This window comes from Silurus aristotelis, assembly GCF_946808225.1.
Source record: "Silurus aristotelis genome assembly, chromosome: 10".
In the NCBI taxonomy this organism is placed as follows: domain Eukaryota; kingdom Metazoa; phylum Chordata; class Actinopteri; order Siluriformes; family Siluridae; genus Silurus; species Silurus aristotelis.
In genome coordinates, this window is record NC_139583.1 from 10553904 (window position 1) to 10575843 (window position 21940).

The 21940-nt window shown below is 35.0% G+C and overlaps 1 protein-coding gene across 1 annotated transcript in view; it reads right to left on the reverse strand.

Moving 5' to 3' along the window:
- cdh13 (cadherin 13, H-cadherin (heart)) overlaps positions 1 to 21940 on the reverse strand; it is a 313054-nt gene that overhangs the window by 47265 nt on the left and 243849 nt on the right. The window contains exons 8-9 of the mRNA XM_083551942.1: positions 15163 to 15345; positions 13174 to 13427 (exon numbers count right to left, since the gene is read on the reverse strand). Coding sequence (XP_083408068.1) covers positions 13174 to 13427; positions 15163 to 15345 — 437 coding nt within the window. The remainder of the gene's footprint in view (positions 1 to 13173; positions 13428 to 15162; positions 15346 to 21940) is intronic.

Below are 21940 nucleotides of genomic sequence, written 5' to 3' on the forward strand. Positions count from 1 at the left end.
ACTGCTGATTTCACTTTAGATTTTATTAAGACTATAAACTTTTTTTGTTAAACAGTCTAAATGTCAGCAAACTTGGCCTTCATTATATCACCTGTTGTCACATCACATCTCACAAAAAAACACAAACTCCATTTCCCAGGAAACTAGATCTCACCATGACCCATATCCATGACCCTTTCATGAATCAAAATCTTGTTGTTGTGAAGGGTATAAGCTTTTTTGAATAAGCATGAGCTAAACACCTTGAAGAGCAACACTTCTGGCTTTTATAGAAACATGAGGTGGCCTAAGAAAAACTGTCATTTTCGCAGAATTTTAATATACTACTTAATGTGACAGGGTTTGCTGATAATTTTTTCTTATCTTATATATTCAATTGATCTGTTCTTGCATATTTAAAACGCTTCAAAAATAAAAAGGGAGAATTTGACTCCTTACGTGATTATAACCTTCACTGATTGGGTTTCGGTTTGGTTTGTGGATCTCCAAAAATTTATTTCTAAATGCATTTGTGACAAAATATTTTTACTGTCTCTTAAATCAAGAAACAATCAATGCCTAAATCCTGTTTTCTAGCCATTTTTAAGAATTTAGCCAAAGCTAATAACAAACCACTACACATATATATATATATATATATATATATATATATATATATATATATATATATATATATATATATATATATATATATATATATATATATATATATATAATAGAAACATAATCTTCATTAATTGGACACTGAAAGCATAGGAACAAGAATATATGTACTCATATGAAAAATTAGAATCAGTCTTTGGAATTCTTTGTACTTGACTATAGTTGAAAAATGTGAACAATCATGTGATGCATCAAAAAAATCAGGTTCAGTTTTCACATAAATAAATACTCAGTGACTTCTGATTACTGTTTATGAGTGAAATGTGCTCTTCTTCTTTTGTAGCATATTGAAATATTGAAATGCTTTTCTACTTATGGTGTTTATAAAGAGTGGTTAATTGATTCACTGGCTATTTTTCTCAGAACTCATCAACTCATCATTTTTCTGCTAAAAAAAAAAAACTGCTGCCTGTCATTTTTTTCTCTTGTGCACGCAAATCCCATGAGATCAGCAATTTCTAAAACCTGCCCATCTGGCACCAACCATCATGCTAAGTTTAAAATTGCTGAGATATAATCTTTTCCCTGTTTTCATGTTTGATGTGAACATTACCTAAAGCTCTTGCATAAATGTACGCATTATGCTGCTGCCACATGGCTAGCTAATGGCTAATTTTATGCATGTGCAAGGGCTCAGGTGTTCATATTAACATGGCTGATAAGCGTATATGTCAACTAGTTATATGTCAGAAATAAAGTTAGACTTTTGCATAGGCAGCCTAACAAGAATAAATGACTCAGATCCTTTGCATATTTAAGCCAGATCTCAAGCAATCGATCAAACCTGTCATGCAGTGAATATTTGGTTAATGTAAGTCCGAAGTCAGCAAATTTGGGCTTCATGTCACATGACTCAATGTGAGACCTTATGTGAAGCAATGCAGTGATGTTTCAGTTCTTCTGACACAATCAAAAGATGTTTGGCTATGAGAGAACTACACATGTTTAAACGACACAGAAAGGTAAGGGAGTGGACAGAAAGATAAATAGTAACATCAGATTATGGCATTTTGAAGTTTAAAGAACTTTATTTTTTATACTGAATGTGAGAATTTATAATGAACTTACAGGAATTAAAAGTTTGACCCTTGTAACCCAGTCTTTAGGTACACTTTCAATGAATCGTGATGAAAGCCTAATTATGACTAATAATTCAGCTCCCGAATGTGAGAAGACAAATGTAATGTCTGCCTGCACACTGCTAATGGCATGAAGGGACTACAGAGAATGTCTCTGTTTTAATTGTTCTAGTGAATCCCATCTGTCAAATTCCTTCATACCAGAACGGTTGCTCTGAGTCCTACTGTAGCCCTACACAGTCTGTTTTTTATGCTGCTCTCTTTTGTTCACCCACAGCTGAAGAAAGTGTGATTTTTGTTCAGTTTCCACTAAGGAATACTTTGTTCATGACTTTGATGTCTCTGAAAGTGGGGCGCTGGCCAGGGTGAAGAAAAATTTTTCAAGAAAAATTGCTGAAATAATATGGTGGTGCATTATTAAAGAGGTCAACATGTCCTGGAGATATAACTGCATTTAAATATGTATATATGTATATACTGTATATATATAATTATAGGAGGATAGAAGGCAGTGTGCACAAAATTAATTAAATGAACATGTGGCCATAATGCAGGCGGTACAGTTAGAAAACAAACAAGCAAATATTCCTGTTAATGCTACTTATATTCTTTTACATGGATGAACAATACAGTTTAGGTACTAATTTGAATTGAGTAAAGTCCGTTGTGAAATACAGCTATTACCAGGAGATAATGAACACGAGATAAGATGGAGAAAGTGGAACTTGGAACACAGCTAAGTGAAGGGAGCAATTATAAGGGTCAGTGGAAAGGAGTTAAAAAAAAGAAAGATTTTATATCAAACATGATTTCAGCATGTTCTGCATTTCACTACCTTGATAAAACCATTAACAGTCAAGAATTCTGGAGGCAACATCTTCATTCTATTAACTATTTAAATATCATAAGTTCCCTGTTCTATTTATTATGACTAAGTTAAATCAGGAAGGAAAAGGACTCAAAATGCCCTGTGCCCTCACTTTATATATAATCCAATCAACATGGCATCATATTTTTGCAATGTAACTTGCATCACTGTTGTAATATTTTTTTCCTCCGTTCTACTTTTTTCCTTCCTCCCAATCTATCTTTAAGAGCTTTTAACATCCACAAGTCCAGGAATATGCTATGAATTAAGACTAATGGAGTCAGACCTCATTTCTTCCAAGCAAACGATTGGTTCAAAGATGGCTTTCAAGAGGGGCTGGATTTGCCTACATGCCATAATGCATAGCAGATTGCAAAGCTCTGCAATGTTATGCTTTCTGAACTGCTTGACTCTGACTATTTGAACAGACAAAAAGTGATTCTGCTATAAGTTGCAACATGGGAATAATATAAATCATTAGCAAGTCTTATAAACAGAAAAATTAAAATGCTAGGTACATAACTGTTGTTTCTCCTCCATGCTTCACAGTGGGAACTACACATTCAGGAACCGTCCTTTCACCATACGGACGTCTAACAAAGGCACGGTTTTGGTTCTTTTACAACCGAAAAATCAACCCAAAAAAAGCAGAGGTAGCTCTTGGCCTTTCTTACCTGGAACAGGCTTATGAGAGCCTGTTTCATAATATAGTTTTTGATGCTTTTGTTGCCTGCGCTTGCGGATACATTTAAAGTTCTTTAGAAGTTCTAAAGTTCGCTGACTTTCATTTCTTAAAGTAACGATGGACTGTCTTATTCTCTTTATTTAAATTTGTGTTTCTTGCCATAATATAGATTTGTACAATACTTGTATTAGTACAAATAAGGCTATTGACTCTGTACTCACCCTGTCCTCTAGATAAGACAACTGACAGTCTAAAGCACATTAGGAAAGCGAGAAATGCAAGGCAAGAAATTCTGCTTGGTTAAGTAATATATAAAATAATATGATAGCATTATGGATTCAAGATTTTTTATTTGTCACAAACATAGTTATAAGCAGGATACAACTTGCGATAAATTAAATAGTTATCCTGCATATGACCAGGTTTGTGACTACTTCCTGGTTAGCGGCTAATGCTAGTGCTATTGATTCTTTAGCGTTTTCATGCACGGGTAAAATGAATCTTAATTCCAGTATGTAGCCACAGTGACACTGTGCTAACTGTGGTTTTTTTGTATTTTTTTTTACCCCTGGCGACTAAACAAACTTGCGGTCTAGAATTTTTTACGGAAGGTTTATTTTAACAGAGAGAGAAATTAATTTGTATTGATTGAGTGAAAGACCAAAGAGCTGTCAAAGGATGTCAGGGACAAGATTGTAGAACTGCACAAGGGTGATATAGGCTTGGTGACAAATAGACCACTGTTGCGATAATTTGAAAATGAAAGAAATACAAGCTAAGTCAAGCACCCTCTCTCTGGAGCTTCATGCAAAATCTCACCTCATAGGATAAAAAGATTTCTGAGAAAGGTGAAGGGTCAGCCCAGAATTACACGGAAAGAGCCTGTTAATGATCTCAACCAAGGTCCTTCTGTTTAAGAATGCACATGAACATGCCAACTAACAACAGTTTGCCAACAAACACCTGAATAATTCATAGAAGGCTTGGGAGAATGTGATGTGGCCAGATGAGAAAAAAATTTAGCTCTTGGGCATCAACTCGACTCACCCTGTTAATAGGCAGAGAAATGCAGAAATGACCCCAAGAACACTTTCCCCACTGTCAAACATAGAGGAGGAAACATTTTGCTTAGGGTACAGGAAGACCTCACCACATAAACAGGGTCATGCACTGTAGAATCTTGGATGAGAACCTTTTGGCCTCACAGAAGATGGGTGGTGGATGGCTCTTTGTGTATGATAATGACCAAAAACATATGTCTAAGGCAACAATCTGATCAACAATTACCAGTCTTGTAGCCCATTTTAACCTTGTTGCAGGTCTACAATCTTGTCCCTGATGTCCTTTGACAGATCTTTGGTGTCTTTTATACACATAACGAGTTGATATTAGGAGTACTTTACTAAAGGAACAGAACAAATTTAATTCTGTGGGAGAATTATTGCTAATTGTGTCTGGGATTAAATACTTATTTGACTCATTTAATTACAAATTAATTTATAACATTTCGTTCATGTTTTTTTTTTTATATATTCTGTCTCTCTCTGTTAAAACGAACCTGCCATAAAACCTTTAGACTGTTAGTTTCTTTTTTAAGGGGGTAAACCTACTAAATCAGCACATGTTTAAATAATTATTTCCCAACTGTATTTATTATTTAAATAAGCTGTTTTCTTTTTTATAACTACATAGATACCCTAATTCAAGATATTTATGTATAAAAGTCTAATTAAAAAAAATGCGAGAGCCAGAAATTCAGTTGACCTATCTTTCATTTTAACATTTTTAATCTTATAGTTGCTGCTTGTTGAGGACTGCATAGTTGACATTTTGTTTAGTTGTGAGGATATAAGCATATCCTCTATAATAAAAAATTTATTTTGTATAATAATTAAATAATATATGCATACATTAAATATACAAACATTGAAACAAGCATTTGAATGTAGTAAAGCCGCAGTAAATCATGTTTGAAAACAGATAAGTTACTGTTAGCAGACAAATGCTATAAAAAGAGAATGGAACGGAGAAGTGCAGCAAACTAACAGGCTTAATTGAAAAAAAAGGAAAAATAAGCATTGGTGTACAAATGCCTCAGCATTTGCTAAAAACCACAACAGTGACTAAAAATGTGATCGTTCACTGCTACTGTAATTTACTGCTTTTGTATTTATTGTTTGTTCGCACCGTTTTAATTGAATCCATCACTATGTCGCGAGCGAGCTGATTGCGCAACCAGACGCTCGCGAATCACGGCAGAACAGATACAGTGTGATTGTTTCGAAGTTAGCAAACAAACGGTTTACACAATAGAAATTCATTCAACTATACCATTTTCACTATACATGATGAGGATTATACAGTTTCTGCTTACCGTGCTGATGTTTCACCTTCATCCGTAACACCACTGTGTTTTCTTTTCCTGCTGACGGTTGACCCTGTACTCCCGCCAATCAATCAATCAATCAATCAATCAATCTATCTATCTATCTATCTATCTATCTATCTATCTATCTATCTATCTATCTATCTATCTATCTATCTATCTATCTATCTATCTATCTATCTATCTATCTATCTATCTATCTATCTATCGATAGCGGTATTTGTTCTATCTATCTATCTATCTATCTATCTATCTATCTATCTATCTATCTATCTATCTATCTATCTATCTATCTATCTATCTATCTATCTATCTATCTATCTATCTATCTATCTATCTATATATATATATATATAGAAGTTGAGCTAAACTTTTAAAATAGCAATAACTATTGCTTAACAAATAAGTTCTGTGTGCTGAATATGTCCAGTTATAAAATTTATGGTGGTAATTCTTTTTAGGTTGAACTGCTGCCTGATACAACATGGTGAGTCTCAAAAGGCAGTTACCTTTTTGAAAGGAACATTATAATCACAGTTTCATCCTGAAAAATCATTTAGAAAAACGTATCGAATTACCATATGTAATGCTTTCACACTCCTCTTTTACCTTAGTGAAAATTTTTTTTTAACATTAAACCTCACTGATGGAGAATTCATAGAGTTTCTTTCATCACAAAGTCAGTCTTGTCTGTTCATGTGGAACATATTCATTTTTCATCATATCCAGAAACGAATACCTGGAGATTTATATGCACTGTTAATTACATATCTTGTAAAACCATTCTCCTGGAGAATTATCAGAGGGCACAACAAAAAAGCGACTCAGATCAATGTGGCCATCTGCAATAGATCCTTGTATACTGTTCATCCTTTCTGTTTAAAATCGTTTTTATATAACGTTATTAAAGAAATGAAAAAAAAAGAAAAAAAGAAATGACATTCTCACATTCAAACATGGTGCACAGCTAAGGATATTAACAATGCCCTTGTCATCATTCAGCTTAACTTTTTTTAGCCTGCTGTACATTTAATATAACTATGGATTGGCTTTAGTTATATATATAGGCTTCTTATATTAAGGATGATTTAAGCATAATTATTATAAAGGTAGGAATGTGTTTATTTTGCTGGTTCGGGTGTGAAGGATGAATCACTTTAGGCCAGTTCCCTGTTGTGAAATTACCTTTACTAACTGCATGTATTAGGCTGAGCTTTTTAAAGATACCATTACAACACATTCAGAAGCAAATGAATTTGGGGCATTTTGTGTAAAGATGGAGGTCTTATATCATCGCATTAGTTCCTTGCCACGTTACCGTGTTAAGCGTACATGCACGTCAACTACAGCAGCGAGTTTTATCAATAATCTTCCGGAACTGTTGATATATTCATTAGATCTCCATCTTACCCCGCAGAGCTCGACTGGTGCCACTGAATGCCTAGAATCAACATTCCGTTACACTCTAGATGATGTAGCTCCCCTTAAAAACAAAATGATTAGGGAGAAAAAATTTGCACTGTAGTATAATGATCATAAGCGCATCTTATAACAAACCACTCGGAAATTAGAATGTAAATGGCATCAAACCATATTGACATTATTTCAAATAGCATGGAAGGAGAGCCTCCTGAGTTATAGAAAACACTTGCTGCTAGATCAGCTTATTTCTCCACCCTCATAGAAAATAACCATAGATTTTTATTCAGCACGCTAGCAAAATTAACAGGAAATAAAAGCACTGCACTAACATGCAAATCATCAATAGGTAGTAATGATTTCATGAACGTTTTTAATAATAAAGTTAAAAACATCAGGCAAAAAAATGCAGACGATTAATATAAATCTATTTTTTATAAAAAACCCTGTAGACAGCAGTGTAATTATAACAATCAATTACAAAGATTTACACCTATTTAAGAGTATGACTTAATTTCATTTATTTCCTCATCAAAATCATCAACCTGCATTCTCGATACCTTGCCTACAAGTTTCTTTAAAAAAAAACCCTGATAATTGAAAAAGTAATTTAACCTGTTTTAAAAATAATAAACTATTCCATCAGCACTGGTTATGTACCTAAATCCTTCAAACTGGCAGTTATCAACCCCCTAATTAAGAAAACTGACCTTGACCCTTGTCGGGCCAATATCAAACCTCATCTTTATCTCCAAGATTTTATGAAAAGGTTGTAGCACAGCAGTTCTGCTCACATCTACAGTGCTTAGGAATAATATTTTTGAAATGTATCAGTCAGGATTTAGGCCTCTTCATAGCACAGAGAAACCACTAGTTAAGGTGGTAAATGAACTGTTATTGGCCTCTGATCAGGGTTTTGTCTCTTTACTTGTTTTTCTCGACCTTAGTGCAGCTTTTGACACCATTGATCATACTATCCTGCTTGGTAAACTAGAGAACATTGATGGAATAAAGGGAACAGCTGTCTCCTGGTTTATCTTATTTGAATGATCGCTATCAGTTTGTTGATGTAAATAGTGAGTTATCCATACTCTCTGAGGTAAAGTTTGGTGTTCTGCAAGGATCTGTCTTAGGCCCACTGCTTTTCTCTTTATATATGCTGCCTCTGGGTGAAATAATACAAAAATATGGTATTCACTTTTATTGCTATGCTGATGATACACAGCTGGCGAAGCCAGATGAGAGAGATCATCTTGAAAATGTTGAAGAGTGTGTAAAGGACATTAGACAGTGGATGCTTGATAACTTCCTTCTGCTCAACTCGGATAAGACGGAAGTACTTTTACTAGGACCACATGCAGCTAGAAGTAAACTTTCCGATTACATAGCATCTCTGGATGGTGTTTCTATCTCAGTGTGTACAGCAGTCAAAAACCTTGGTGTGATTATCGACCCTAGTCTTTCCTTTGAGATTCACATGAATAATATTACCAGGATTGCCTTCTTTTACCTTAAAAATATTGCTAAAATTAGAAATATAATGTCGTAACAGGATGCAGAAAAACTAGTTCATGCTTTTGTTACATCTAGATTAGACTACTGTAACGCTTTACTGTCTGGATGTTCAAGTAAGTGCATAAATAAGCTTCAGTTAGTTTAGAATGCAGCAGGAAGAGTCCTTACCAGATCTAGAAAATATGACCACATCACCCCTGTTTTAATCAGTCTACACTGGCTCCCAATTAAATCTTGCATTGATTATAAAACACTACTACTGAGGTATAAAGCACTTAACGGTCTCGCGCCGCAGTATCTGAGTGAACTTCGGTACTATAATAATCCACCACGTCTACTTTGATCAAAAGGTGCAGGCTATTTGTTGATACCTCAAATAATGAATACTACAGCAGGGGGCAGATCTTTCTTTTCTAAAGCCCCACAGTTCTGGAACAACCTTCCAATCAGTTTTTGGGACTCAGACACAGTCTCAGTGTTCAAGTCAAAGCTAAATACATATTTATTTAATCTAGTTTTTTATAGGTAGATTTTTCTTAGGTAAAAGAGCAGCTCTGGGGGGGATCATGAAGGTAAAGTGTTTGGTGAACTCGGATATTTGTATGCTGTCATCCCCTCAATCTCACACGTTCACGTTGACGGTGGTGTTTTGGGTCGTCTTTTATCCCAGAGTTCCCTCATGTCTGTGTTACCTTCTGGTTCTCCCTTTTAGCTATGCTGCTATATGCTGGAGTCCCAACTGCACAGTGACCTTAACTTTCATACAACAATAAGGACACAATAATCCATATCCATCTCTTCCTGTCACCTCTCTCTCTCTCTCTTTCTCTCTCTCTCTCTCTCTCTCTGTAGAGTTAAACATGCTCAGGACTAGACTTCTCTCCTGATCACATCACTGCACCCTGCAACATTGTTTATCTGTAATAAATGGACATTCGGTGCAACCCAGTAGAGGATGGATTCCCTCTTGAGTTTGGTTCCTCTCAAGGTTTCTTCTTTATTCCATCTTAGGGAGTTTTTCCTTGCTACAGTCGCCACCAGCTCTCTTATCACGCACAAACTTACACTTATAAAGAACATCTTATTCATTTTTATCACCACATTATCTGTGTAAAGCTGCTTTGAGACAATGTTGATTGTTAAAAGTGCTATACAAATAAAAATGAAATGAATTGAATTATATGATTTTGCTCGAACATGAAACATAAATGAAAACAAAAAATCCTAGTCTATCATTATTGAGTATATTAATGAATATATTACTTTTAATCCATATTTTGTTTGTTAGTAGTTTTGCACTCAGGATACATTATAGAATTTTTACAGAGCATGTCTAAAGTGTATTGGCAGAATATGATAACCACTCTACATTTGAATCAATTTATTCAACTTGATTAGTAAATACTTAAAGCTGTATTGGAAAGATGCTTCGGAATAGTTTTGAATACAGAGAAAACACCACCAACAACATCATTTTCCATGCTCCTAGTAGATACAGGTTTTTTAAATTTATAATGATACTTCAAATAATATTTGGCAATATTTCATTAGCAATTTCTTGTGAAGACAATGTAACTTCTAATATATGTGTATAGTTTACAGTTACAACTTTCTAAAAGTGTCCAAAGTCATAATAATTCAATGTCTTCTTGCTTTGATGTAAAGATGAAGCAATACACCTCATAAAATGTTGATATTGTCTTACAGATTTCCAAGCAAGCCTTACATGAATCCTCCAGTATTGCTTTTTAAAAATATTTATGCTTATGTATGTGTAATGCAGATTCAATATAGCTCCAATGTATGTACCAAGCAATTAAATTCTTGCATTTTCTTTCTTCTTGAAAAGCCGCAAAACCCCACAGCCCATCGCTCATTACTGAACACATATTCCTGTCTCCTGTCATACAAGGGAATTCTGATTTCTGCCAAATGTTCTGCCTTGATCATTTTTTGTGAGCCAAAATTTATTCATAAACAGAATTAAGTAGATTTTTTGCCTGAAATCCAGTGTCCTCCATTATTTCCCTCAACTCTGTGTCCCTCTTCTTTCTGATCTCTTATTGTCCTCAGCCTTAGCCATAACATAGGCCACTTCAAAGACACTTTCCCTTGCAAAAGCAGATGAAAAGAGGTGACGAGGACACAGGCACAGGATAGATTTACACTTGTGGAGAGCAAGGTGCACATAATGTACACATGACCCATCGTGTAAAGGCAAAGGGCACAGGTCCACTAGAATCACCCTGAACATATGATCAGGAGCACACCAGGGTTTGTCTGCTGCAAAACTGCAAACCTCCTTTGACACCATAAAGTACAGAACCACATCAACTGAGCTCTTAAACACATGATATTGTGAATGTAAAAAAATGACAATGAATTCCTATTTGTACCTCAATTTCTATAGCATCCTGCAAAAAAATAACATCTAGATATAACACAGGGGTTTTTTCAACCTTTTTTGTCCAGTGACATTAATTCAAGAGTTGCAACTACTTTCACTGGATGTAGGTTTTTCTTTTTTTTTTTTTTTTACATTGAAAACTTTTTAGTTTAAAACCAAATTGAAAACTTCACAAACATCAAAAATATTAAAATACCTACTTGCTGAGTGATTAAGAAATAATCATTGGTACGAAGTAATTCTTTTTAGCACAGTCATTCACATATAATCATTTGTGGCTATTATAATTGTACTGCTCAGGATTTTTTGTATGATTTCTATCAGTAGCGGTTCTGCACATTTCTTGTGCACAATTATACATTGCTTAAAATCTTAAAAGGCAAATAACCAAAACATGATTTTAGTAAAACTCCAAAATACTTTGAGAGTTTCAATGTCAATATGAATATCCATGTTGTTAAAATGCTGTACCAATAACAGCTATCATACAGCTGAGTTGTGACAAACTAACAGCCCCTGTATTGAGCTATATTAAATGAATGATCCACATGGATGCTTTGAAAAGCTCTCTCTGTCTTCAGGGATTGATCAGTAAATCCTAGGCCCCTAGGAATAAACTGTTCTAAGGCCATCCTCTCCACCTCACTACACACCACACACAGACTAGTGTAAGGAAGCCAGACTTTTTTAAGACTCCTAAACACACACACACACACACACACACACACACACACACACACACACACACACACACACACACACACACACAATATATATATATATATATATATATATATATATATGTATATATATATATATATATATATATATATATATATATATATATATATATATATATATATATATATATATATATATATATATATATATATATATACACACATATATATATATATATATATATATATATATATATATATATATATATATATATATATATATACACACATATATCTATATATATATATATCTATATATATATATATATATATATATATATATATATATATATATATATATATATATATATATATATATATATGTATATAACGTCATGGCTTTCTTGCAAACCCATTCACCAACCATCAAGCAACAATCCAGTGACCAGCAGTTGAATCTTTTTTGGTCCATTTTTAGTTTGGAAGAACATATAGGTTGTCCAAAAAGTCTCTATAGGACAAATTATTTAACTAAACTTTACCTAAATGTAACTATTTAAAAAAAATCTATTTCAATACATTATTCTTAAAAGCTAACAGAAAAACATTGCCAGGCAATCTGGATTGCTAACAGAATCCTGTAAAATTTTACAGTAAACAAATAAAAAATTACTCACTGTGATAACTTACATACTATAAAATAATACATAATCCAGTACATTTTCTAATTTGGTTGAAAAAGGATACAGCTCAGCTGAATCTTAAGGTTCTTCTTTAGCATAAATGTTTGCATATTTTATGGTTTACATTGAAAATGCAAATACGGTTTGGTACAACCGCATCAAGCAATATGTAACAGCATAACCCCCTAATCATTCACTTTGGATATATGCTTGTTGAGGGTGCCTAATGACCCCTGGGAACATGCCCAGTGCACCAAGTCAGTAATCTGTCCCTGCCATTCATGATGGTTAAAAAATGGTCTCCTCAACTTCACAGTAAATAGCACAAACTTTTCAAGACATCAGAAACTATTTGAATGATTAAAGCACTAAAAGAAGATCTGTTTGTAGGCAGGCGAATGAATGATAGATCAGGCAGATGGTCGAAACCTTTGATGCAGAGCAATGGGCTAATGTTTTGCTGGAGAAAACAATAAGACTGTCAGGAGAGGAGCAGTGAAAAATTAAGAGGTGCGAATTGACAGATGGGGAGATGTCTGAGAAGCAGAAGCACTGCTTTCGTGCTCAGCCCAAGCTTTGATTTGTGTGTGGTGTCATTGTAATCCACCTTGTTTAACTCCAAACTGAGCTTAACCATGCAGACCATTTATTTGGTCAGCCCAAAGAATGTACAAAGCATGCCTAGTTTAAAAATGTAGCTAAAAATCTGTATTTGTTTCTCTCGAGTTGATTTATTTCTTATGTATAGCAGATTTGTCTTTTATGCATACTGTGAGTCTGTCACTTACCTTATGCTCTGAACCCGAGGGTAGTCTGGGTCAGTGGCATTAAGCATAGCTACAAAGCTGCCTACAGGAATATTCTCCCACTTAGTAACCACTAGAGGATCAGGGAAAAAGACCGGTCCCTCGTTCACATCCACAACTGTGATATAGACAGTGGCTGTGGAGCTGGAGTCGTATATGACATCGGGAACCAAAGGGTCTTCATTTTCCACCTTTATCAGCAGAGTGTGAAACATGTTGCTTTCGTAATCTAGAGGCTGGAGCAAAGAAAAGGAAGAAGAAGAATGGTCAAGTTAATGCACCATTTACTAAACAATGTGCAAATTAAAACCGTTTTATAGACTATTTACACTGGCGAGCTTGGCAAGATAAGCAGGTAAGCTGCTAAGGATGTACATGCAAATGAAAATATCTGGTTTATTTGACATGGTAGCCGTGTTATAAAATTCTGTAATGTGCGTGCTTTGTTGCCAGCAAATTCATAGATCCATCTCTAATTTGTATCTCAACATCAAGAGATTTCAGCATTTTGAAATCTGGTCAGTCCCAATAGTGACATTTTTTTTAAAATACAATATATATTTCTTGCTCCTCAAACAAGCAAACAATTTCTAAGCCAGAGTTATTAAGTTCAAATACTTCGTTACTGTACTTAAGTAGATTTTTCTGGTAATTTTGCTCATTACATTTTAACACAAATACGTTTTGGAGACAAGGTGAGGGAGGCGAGATTGAGATGGTTTGGACAGAGGAGGGACATGGGGTACATCGGTAGGAGAATGCTGAGGATGGAGCTACCAGAAAGGATGAACAAAAGGAAGACCAAGGAGGAGTTTTATGGATGTGGTGAGGGAAGACATGCAGGTAGTTGGTGTGAAAGAGGCAGATGTAGATGACAGAGGGGTGTGGAGACGGACGATCTGCTGTGGCGACCCCTAAAGGGAGAAGCCGTAAGAAGAAGAAGAAGAAGAAGACATTTTTACACAAATATCTGTACATTCTACTTCTTACATTTTCAAAACAGGTTTGTTACTTTAGTTTTGTTCTATTTGGTGACATGATCAATATTTTTTCTTCTCATTGCTCAATTTTCAGCCGATTAACTTATTTCTTTTCACTGTGCATCTTTTTCAATCTACAACTGGGGTACTGTTTCCTGGATATCGTGTGCCACAGACGTAGGCTAGCCTACGAAGCAAACAAGTAAGGCAGAAAGGCAACAAGAAATATGGCAACATGGATGAGACAGAGAGAGTCAGCGATTTAAACATGACTAAGAACAGAGACATTTCCTGATCACCTAATCATCATCTTTGCTTTGCTTGTGGTTGTTCAGTCTGGATATATTCATTAAATAATAAAATTTTGAAATACATTTGTATTAATATATTAATGATATGAGCTCCAGTTACTAGCATGACACTAAAATATGAATCAGAAATGGCTATTTTTTACTTAAGCACATGTCAGAGCCAATACTTTTTTAATTTATATTAAGTGAAAAAGTGTAGTCAGTACTTTTTACCAAAATCTTTTCAAACATGAGTATCTGTACTTCTATTTGAGTGAAAGATTTTGCCATCTCTGACCACATCATTTGAAACATATTTGGTGTCACAGGACTACCCTCTTCCACATAAATAGTATATCAACAAAGGTTTGTGGAAACCTGGCCATATGGTTCAGTTGTGCTTTTAGAACATCTTATTTCACATTTAGTCCCAATTTGTTAGTATAATAACCTCCACTCTTCTGGGAAGATGTGTTTATGGAGATTTGTGCTCATTCAGCAACAAGGTGCTCATGTAGGGTAAGGAGGGGTGGTCTGCAGTCAGCATTTCAATTCCTAAAGTTTTTCAGTATGGTTGAGGTCAGAGCTAGCAAGCTATTTAAGATCGTTCACATAAGGCCACATGTACCTTATTACATTACTGTAATATTACTGTCATTTTGGGTTATTAGTTCTGCAAGACAACAGGAGGTAACATGTACCTTGACCACAGACAGCATGCCCTCGTTATTGTCAGGGTTGGTGTGAATGGCAAAGTTGTGGTTTGGATCTCCATTAATGATGGAGTAAATTGCTCTCCAAGCTCCTGTTGCAGGGTCATCTCGATCATCCACAGTCAGGTTCACCACGATGCCTTTAGAGCCTTCATCCACTAATGCCTGGAACTGCAAAACACAAAACAGAGCTCAGCAAAAAGACCAATCAACAGTTACACTTAGCACATACTTGATTAGTTCAGAAATTCTTCCAGAAATTAAAGTCAAGTATTGAGAGGGTTCAAACAGATTAGTTTAAGTAGCAATCAAGGCAATTGCAGCAATTAAAAAGAAGACTCCGATTCTCAAAGTCATTACCTCTCAGAGACCCCTTAGATGGAACTGTGAGGCATTAAATATTCCACTCTCAGAAAGCATTAAGTGCACTTTGGTGTGTCAGAAACATCTGAGACTTTATCAAGGAGTACAGAATAAACATTCAGCTTGTACCCTTTACAAACCTACATTTACATATATGTATGTATTTGTATATGTTTTTATGTATACACTTACAGTATAGATGTCTACATAACAAGTAACAACATTTCTTTAGTTAGATTTTTCAGAGATCAAGAATGTTGTTGCTTTTGGCCATGCGATGTCCATAGTTTCTTTCTGAATCAATAGTAGCTACCAATATACAGCACCTAAAGTTAATTAATCCAATAATGCACAGTCTATAACATGTTTGGTTGATTTACAGTTGCGTACTAGGTTTTTTAATTGCTTTGCTGCAAAGCGCCATAACTGAACTAGCTACTTCCCTACAATCTTTAGTTCTCGAATATTTAAATCAGTACAAGAAAAAACCATGGCTATGACTTTTTCTTTCATTTTGAGTGTCAGATTACTAATGAGAACTTATTGAACGTAGGAACTAAAGTTGTAAGTAAGGCGTTGAAAAAAACTGCATCAAAGAATTCATTCGGATCAGTTGCTTTAATTTGTCAGTACACTGCATCACGCCTAATTTGAATAAAATGTAGAAAATCCTTGTTCTTTGTCACCTGTCACTGAAATCATGGTGCTGTGTTGCACACAGAAATTCAATTAAATAAAAAAATAAATCTAAAGATCATAAAACATTAATCACATTTATTTAAAGCTGCCTCCCCTTCCATATCCACTCTGAGAGAGTTTTTGTGAAACAGCGCATTGTGTATTTTTTTTTCCTCCACTACAAAAAAGTCTTTCTTTTCAAAGACATGCTAAGCTCTGTAGCTATCCCTCAATCCACCTCAATGTCACAGGCCTGGTTGAGGAACAGAAATGTTTTTGTAAGACCAGATGAGTTCTGTTCCCCATCAGCCCCAGCATCATTTCAGCTCAACAGTGTGTGAAGTGATCACTGCCCCAGGTCCCAGGGGTGCTCGCTTGCTCACTCGGGTGGGTGCAGTGTGGATCACACTAATGTAAGGAGAAAAGTGTGTGGGGTCAGAGTGAGAGCTGCATTACAGGAGGATGTAGTTTGAAAAGCTTAACAGTTGCAGGCCCGGAGGGGATATAGCCATTTCTGCTGTTTCTTTTCCCTATAGCATACAGTATTATAGTGTGAATCTGGAGCCTCACGTTTTACACATTTAAGATTATGGGGGACTACAATCTGGAAATGGCAATTTACAAAAAATATAATAATCCTGCTCTCTTTATTTTTTTCCTATACCAACCCCTGCTTTCTAACCGTGCTCTACAAGCAACAATTTATTTTCTTATTTCCAGGTTCTCTAGCTTTTTATTCTATCAAGTTTTCAATTAGATTCATATCAGCTATGCAGTGTTCTGAGCAGTAAAGCACATTGTGAACATCCTGAGGTGTATTACCAGAGCGAAAGCTAGCAATTCTGTTCCTCAGTCGTCACCTGCAGTTTTATATTGCACAGTGTCATGTACTACTCTGAAGGAAGAAAGCAATGACAGAAAGCAGTCATATCCATTATGTGGACCACCGGCTACATTACTGATAACAGTACCAAAAGGCAGCATTATAATTATATAGTGTCCTATAAAATAAAGTGTTTTTACTAGAATAATGTCGGTCTCTCAAAATGTCGGTCAACAACACAAAGTTAAATCCATTCTAAATAAATTAATGGACTTTTGCTTTATATGGAGATTAGCAACTCTAGCAAGGTAAGTAGGATATACAGTACACACTGGTTTTGCTATTGAACTCGCTACCATATGATCACATGATCATTCTGTAAATAGGCCAGTAATCGTTTCAGCAGGTGGATAATACCAGTAGAGTGATACATTAATATTTGTATTACAGCAACTATTCCCTTGATGGTATCTCGGAAGCTGTAAAGTGCAACACTGCAAGACTATTGTGATGGAAGACCTACTACTATTATCTAGTGAGGAGTGGTAGCTTTGTGGTTAAAGAACTTGGATTTGGATCTGAAGGTGGCGAGTTAAAATCCCAGCCACACCATGCTGCTTCTTCTGGGCACTTAAACAAGACCCTTAACCCCTTAGCTGCTCAGTTGTATGAATGGGATAAATGATAAATGCCCTTATTGTAAAAGTAAAGTAGAAGATACTGTCCATAAATGGTAAATTGTAAAAACCTGTCACTAACAATATTTCACATTTCTTGTATGTTCTTTTACGTACACACGTTTCTTATAAGTCTTAGGATATTTCAAATGTTTGTTATACACAAGCTGTTGTTATAGCAACAATAAAAAAAAATTGAACAAACATATTGAACATAAATATGATTTGATTTACAGCACTACCACTGTTATAGAAAATCAGATTTAACACTTTAACAGCTTTGTAGTGTAATACTATGAAATAGCATGTATATTACCATGTAATAACCCAAGCATTATTTTGTACACAGAACAAGTGTGTTTTTAAAAGTTAGAATGCAGGGAAAACACTTTAATGCTCCTCTTTTTTGAAGGATAGTTTTTCAGGGGTTAAAACTGATTATTGGGATACATAACATGTCCCAATTTCAGTAAATCACATCAATAATTTACTTTCCGATGAAGTTGGGCAAATTGAACATGCCATAAAGTGAACAAAAAAGTAGGGCTTAAAAGAACAAGCCCACATATTTCTGCAGACTAGTGCACAGTCACATTCCATTTAATCATCTGGGGCACTGAAGCGGTCAGATGGATGTATTCAATCTTTGTAGGCTGTTGATACCAAGCCCCTGCCATATCACTGATAAGACCCCAATTCCTTGGTGTGCACAAAGTAACCAGTGGTGTGAGATACGGATGGAAATGACCAGGTTTATAGCTCCCTGTACTGTGAGAAAAGGATACAGTGTGACCTTCTGGACAGAGAAGCAACCTCTAAAATGCACATCATACTTGCAAAAACTTATCAAAACAAACAAACAAACAAAAATTCATATAGACCATGTAAATGGAACTTATTTCTCCATCCAAGTAATAAAAGTACGTCCAAACATGCTGACCATTTCAAACGAAGTCTTCCTTTCAACCTTTACACAATATGCAAAAATAAGGAGGATGGGTTTTGAGTTTAGTCCCTTAAAGAGTTCTTTCACATGTTGTTTCTGGGAAGGATTTCCACTTTCCGCTGTTGACTTATAGATATACCATAAATCTAAATCCAGATTTCTGTAAAACGAATTTGTGACAAAGTTTATAGCTAGAAATTGTACATAAAAAAATTTTGATTAGATTTTTTTGACAAAAATGTTTTTTTAAATAAAGTGTAAAGTTACGGTCTGCTGAATTAGAGACTTCTTATAAAGACTGCAAGCTTTTGTAGTCATTGACCATGAAAATGTAAAGAAAACTTTACTACTTAAAAAAAAAACCTTGGAAACTCAGTTGCTCTGATTTCAGTGAGGTACGTCAAATCATTTCTTTACACATCATTATAAGTATAAAAAAGTGCAACGCATGTTATGATAATTTGGCAAATGTCAAAGTCCCAAACGTCCTTACTAAGAAAATGATTACTTGATCGTTTAGATCTTATGAGGACATTTTCTTAATATGCATGATCTACATTAATATATAATATTTCGCCAATAAATTGAAAAGCCTCCGATCTGGATAGGGCTGTGAAGCACAATACAGGCACATTTTTGTGCAGCAGAAGGACCATTAATTTCTCTCTCTCTCTCTCTCTCTCTCTCTCTCTCTCTCTCTCTCTCTCTCTCTTTCTCTCTCTGTGTGTGTGTGTGTGTGTGTGTGAGGCATTGCACAGGCTCTCCGTCAGCATAAAAAAAAAAAACCTTCCTGAACTACATACTTACATCAGTGTCCTTGTTTCAGAAAGGATCATCTTCCTTCTTGCATCTCTGCTGTTTAGAAAATGTTGAAGACTAACCTGCCTGCACTGTGGGAAGCTAAGAGATTATAAGAAACACCTTCACAGGAGCCTATACATTAAACAGATGTCAGGGTTCATCCAGACTGTAAAGCTGAGTGCAGGTTTACACAGAGATCAGCTCATGAGTCAGAAGGGAAACAAACCCGATGACCTCTCAGCACCGCCCTAGATAATACACAGACTCCATCCGGCGACCTTGTAAAAGTTGTGCAAATATACTTCATGTAACTTTTAGTAAAACTTGCAGGCACCAGGGAAAAAAACATCATTAAAATTTCACTTGTGCCCTAAAACATTTCAATGGCTTATAAGTGCTATACGTACACTGAACTATTTCTATTTATGATGACATCAGGCAGACTTGGAAGATGTCTCTATAGTGGGTAATGAGTACATAGGACAGATGGTCTTCATAAAAAAGTGTCTCTGAGTTATCACTTGCACTCTTTAATTGGGAGTATATAACAGACCACAGTGAATGTTACGAACAAATTATTCATTAGAGGCACTTCAGGCTGAAAGACAGAAATAAAATATGATTAGATTAGTCTTTTTTTTCTTCCTTAAAGAATAACACTTGTATTTCTTTATGGAGCTGGAATGCTCCTGTCTCAGCAAGACAACCTCTACAAAACATGCCATAATGATCCGTGCTGGTCATTTCCTTTTACTTAAGTTTATTTAAATTCAATTCAATTCAATTCAATTCTATTAAATTCAATGGTGTGTCAATATCACATTCAACAATAGATTATTACAGCAGTCTTGTCTTACTGAAGACTTGTGTACGTATGAGACATAACGTGGGCGCTATTTTACTGATTTATAAATGTAGCATACTATTAATGTGAATACATACAGTATATATAAATTAAACATTACATGTTTGTGCGCAATTCACAATATATTTTTCTGCTTTCACTGGGAGGCAAATGAATAAATATTTAATCTTGCTGCTTTTTTAACAAGGATAGATTTAATTATAATTTTCCATTAGAACGTTTTTTTAGCCATCTTTTGAGCACTACTAAAGATACAGCTACATTGTTAGCTAGGATGTCCCTTTCTTAGTTAAACTATTTGCATGTCCTGCACTTCAATGCAATGTCCATCAGTTTTTCCAAATATTTAATAAAAATGTTTAAGCTCAGTCACAATTTTATTCAAAACTAGCCTGTTATAGTTAAATAGCTTGCTAATTGGACTTTTATAGTCAGCTAGTGATTAGCACCAACTTATTTTTTACTGTCAAAACAACAAGATATTAAGACATTCGTTGCAAGGGTGAGATCTTTTTTAAAATCATGCTTACTCTATCTACTGCTTGCTTTGTGGACTAAGGAGTGTGATATCTAGCTAATTGGTCTTTTATAAACTATTTTTTAAATGATCATTGCAATGTCTAATATCAGCTAAAGCAGTAAGCCTACACCTAAATTAATGCTGCACTTTCTTAGAGCAAAACTGGTATCTGTGGTGTTTTGTGTGTAATGGCATTAATCGGTAAATACTGGTAAATATATGTCTTTGTACTTTTGGGAAAGATGTTTGCTATTTCTCATGTCTTAGGTGTATTTTAAAACAATTTAGTGGCTATTATTTGCAATTTATAATACAGATATTTTTAGAGGATGCCAATCTGTTCATTCCTGTTTTAATACCTATTGAAGACACAGTCAATGTTAAGGACCAGTTTACTCAGCTGGTACACTAATACCAAACTGACTAATGCTGTTCACCAAAGGGAAAAAAAAACTAAAGTCAGTCAGCACAAATGTACCATTGTTTTACTAATCCATATATTTTGCCCTATAGGAGCTACAGAATAATACACAGGGATTTGCATATAGACTATAAGAAATGGGTTTAATAAATATCTCATCATTCGTTATTAGAGGAATTCTACGGCTAATAAATCCTCCCTGTAAATGCACAGCCATTATGCTGATATTAATTTTTCTCACAGATTTAATGTGTGGGATTACATAATATTATTCACAATGTTTCCCTTCTTAATATGCCTTTTACGCCACATTAGCCGTGTTCTTTTTTCCAATGTTTCCCACTTTGCTTAATCACTGCTAAAATGTATTAAAACCATGTGCCTGTTTCACTGCAGAAGTCGAGTATCTGATTCATGACTGATTAGTGTGGCATTTTAGTGTGCATATTGTTTTAGTTTTATTACTGATGGCTCTGTAGTGCACAGGCATGTTTCTATACAGCTGCTCTCCCGTATAATCAGCATGCAATGTGTGTTAACAGTGAGGGAAGGGTTAAGTTACAATAAGATTTCAACCAAGGCCCACTGGATATGAAGTACAGCATATAAAGCACAATAGCATGCATGCTGACTATATCATGTAGTGTATAGTGTATATTACATGTTATAGAA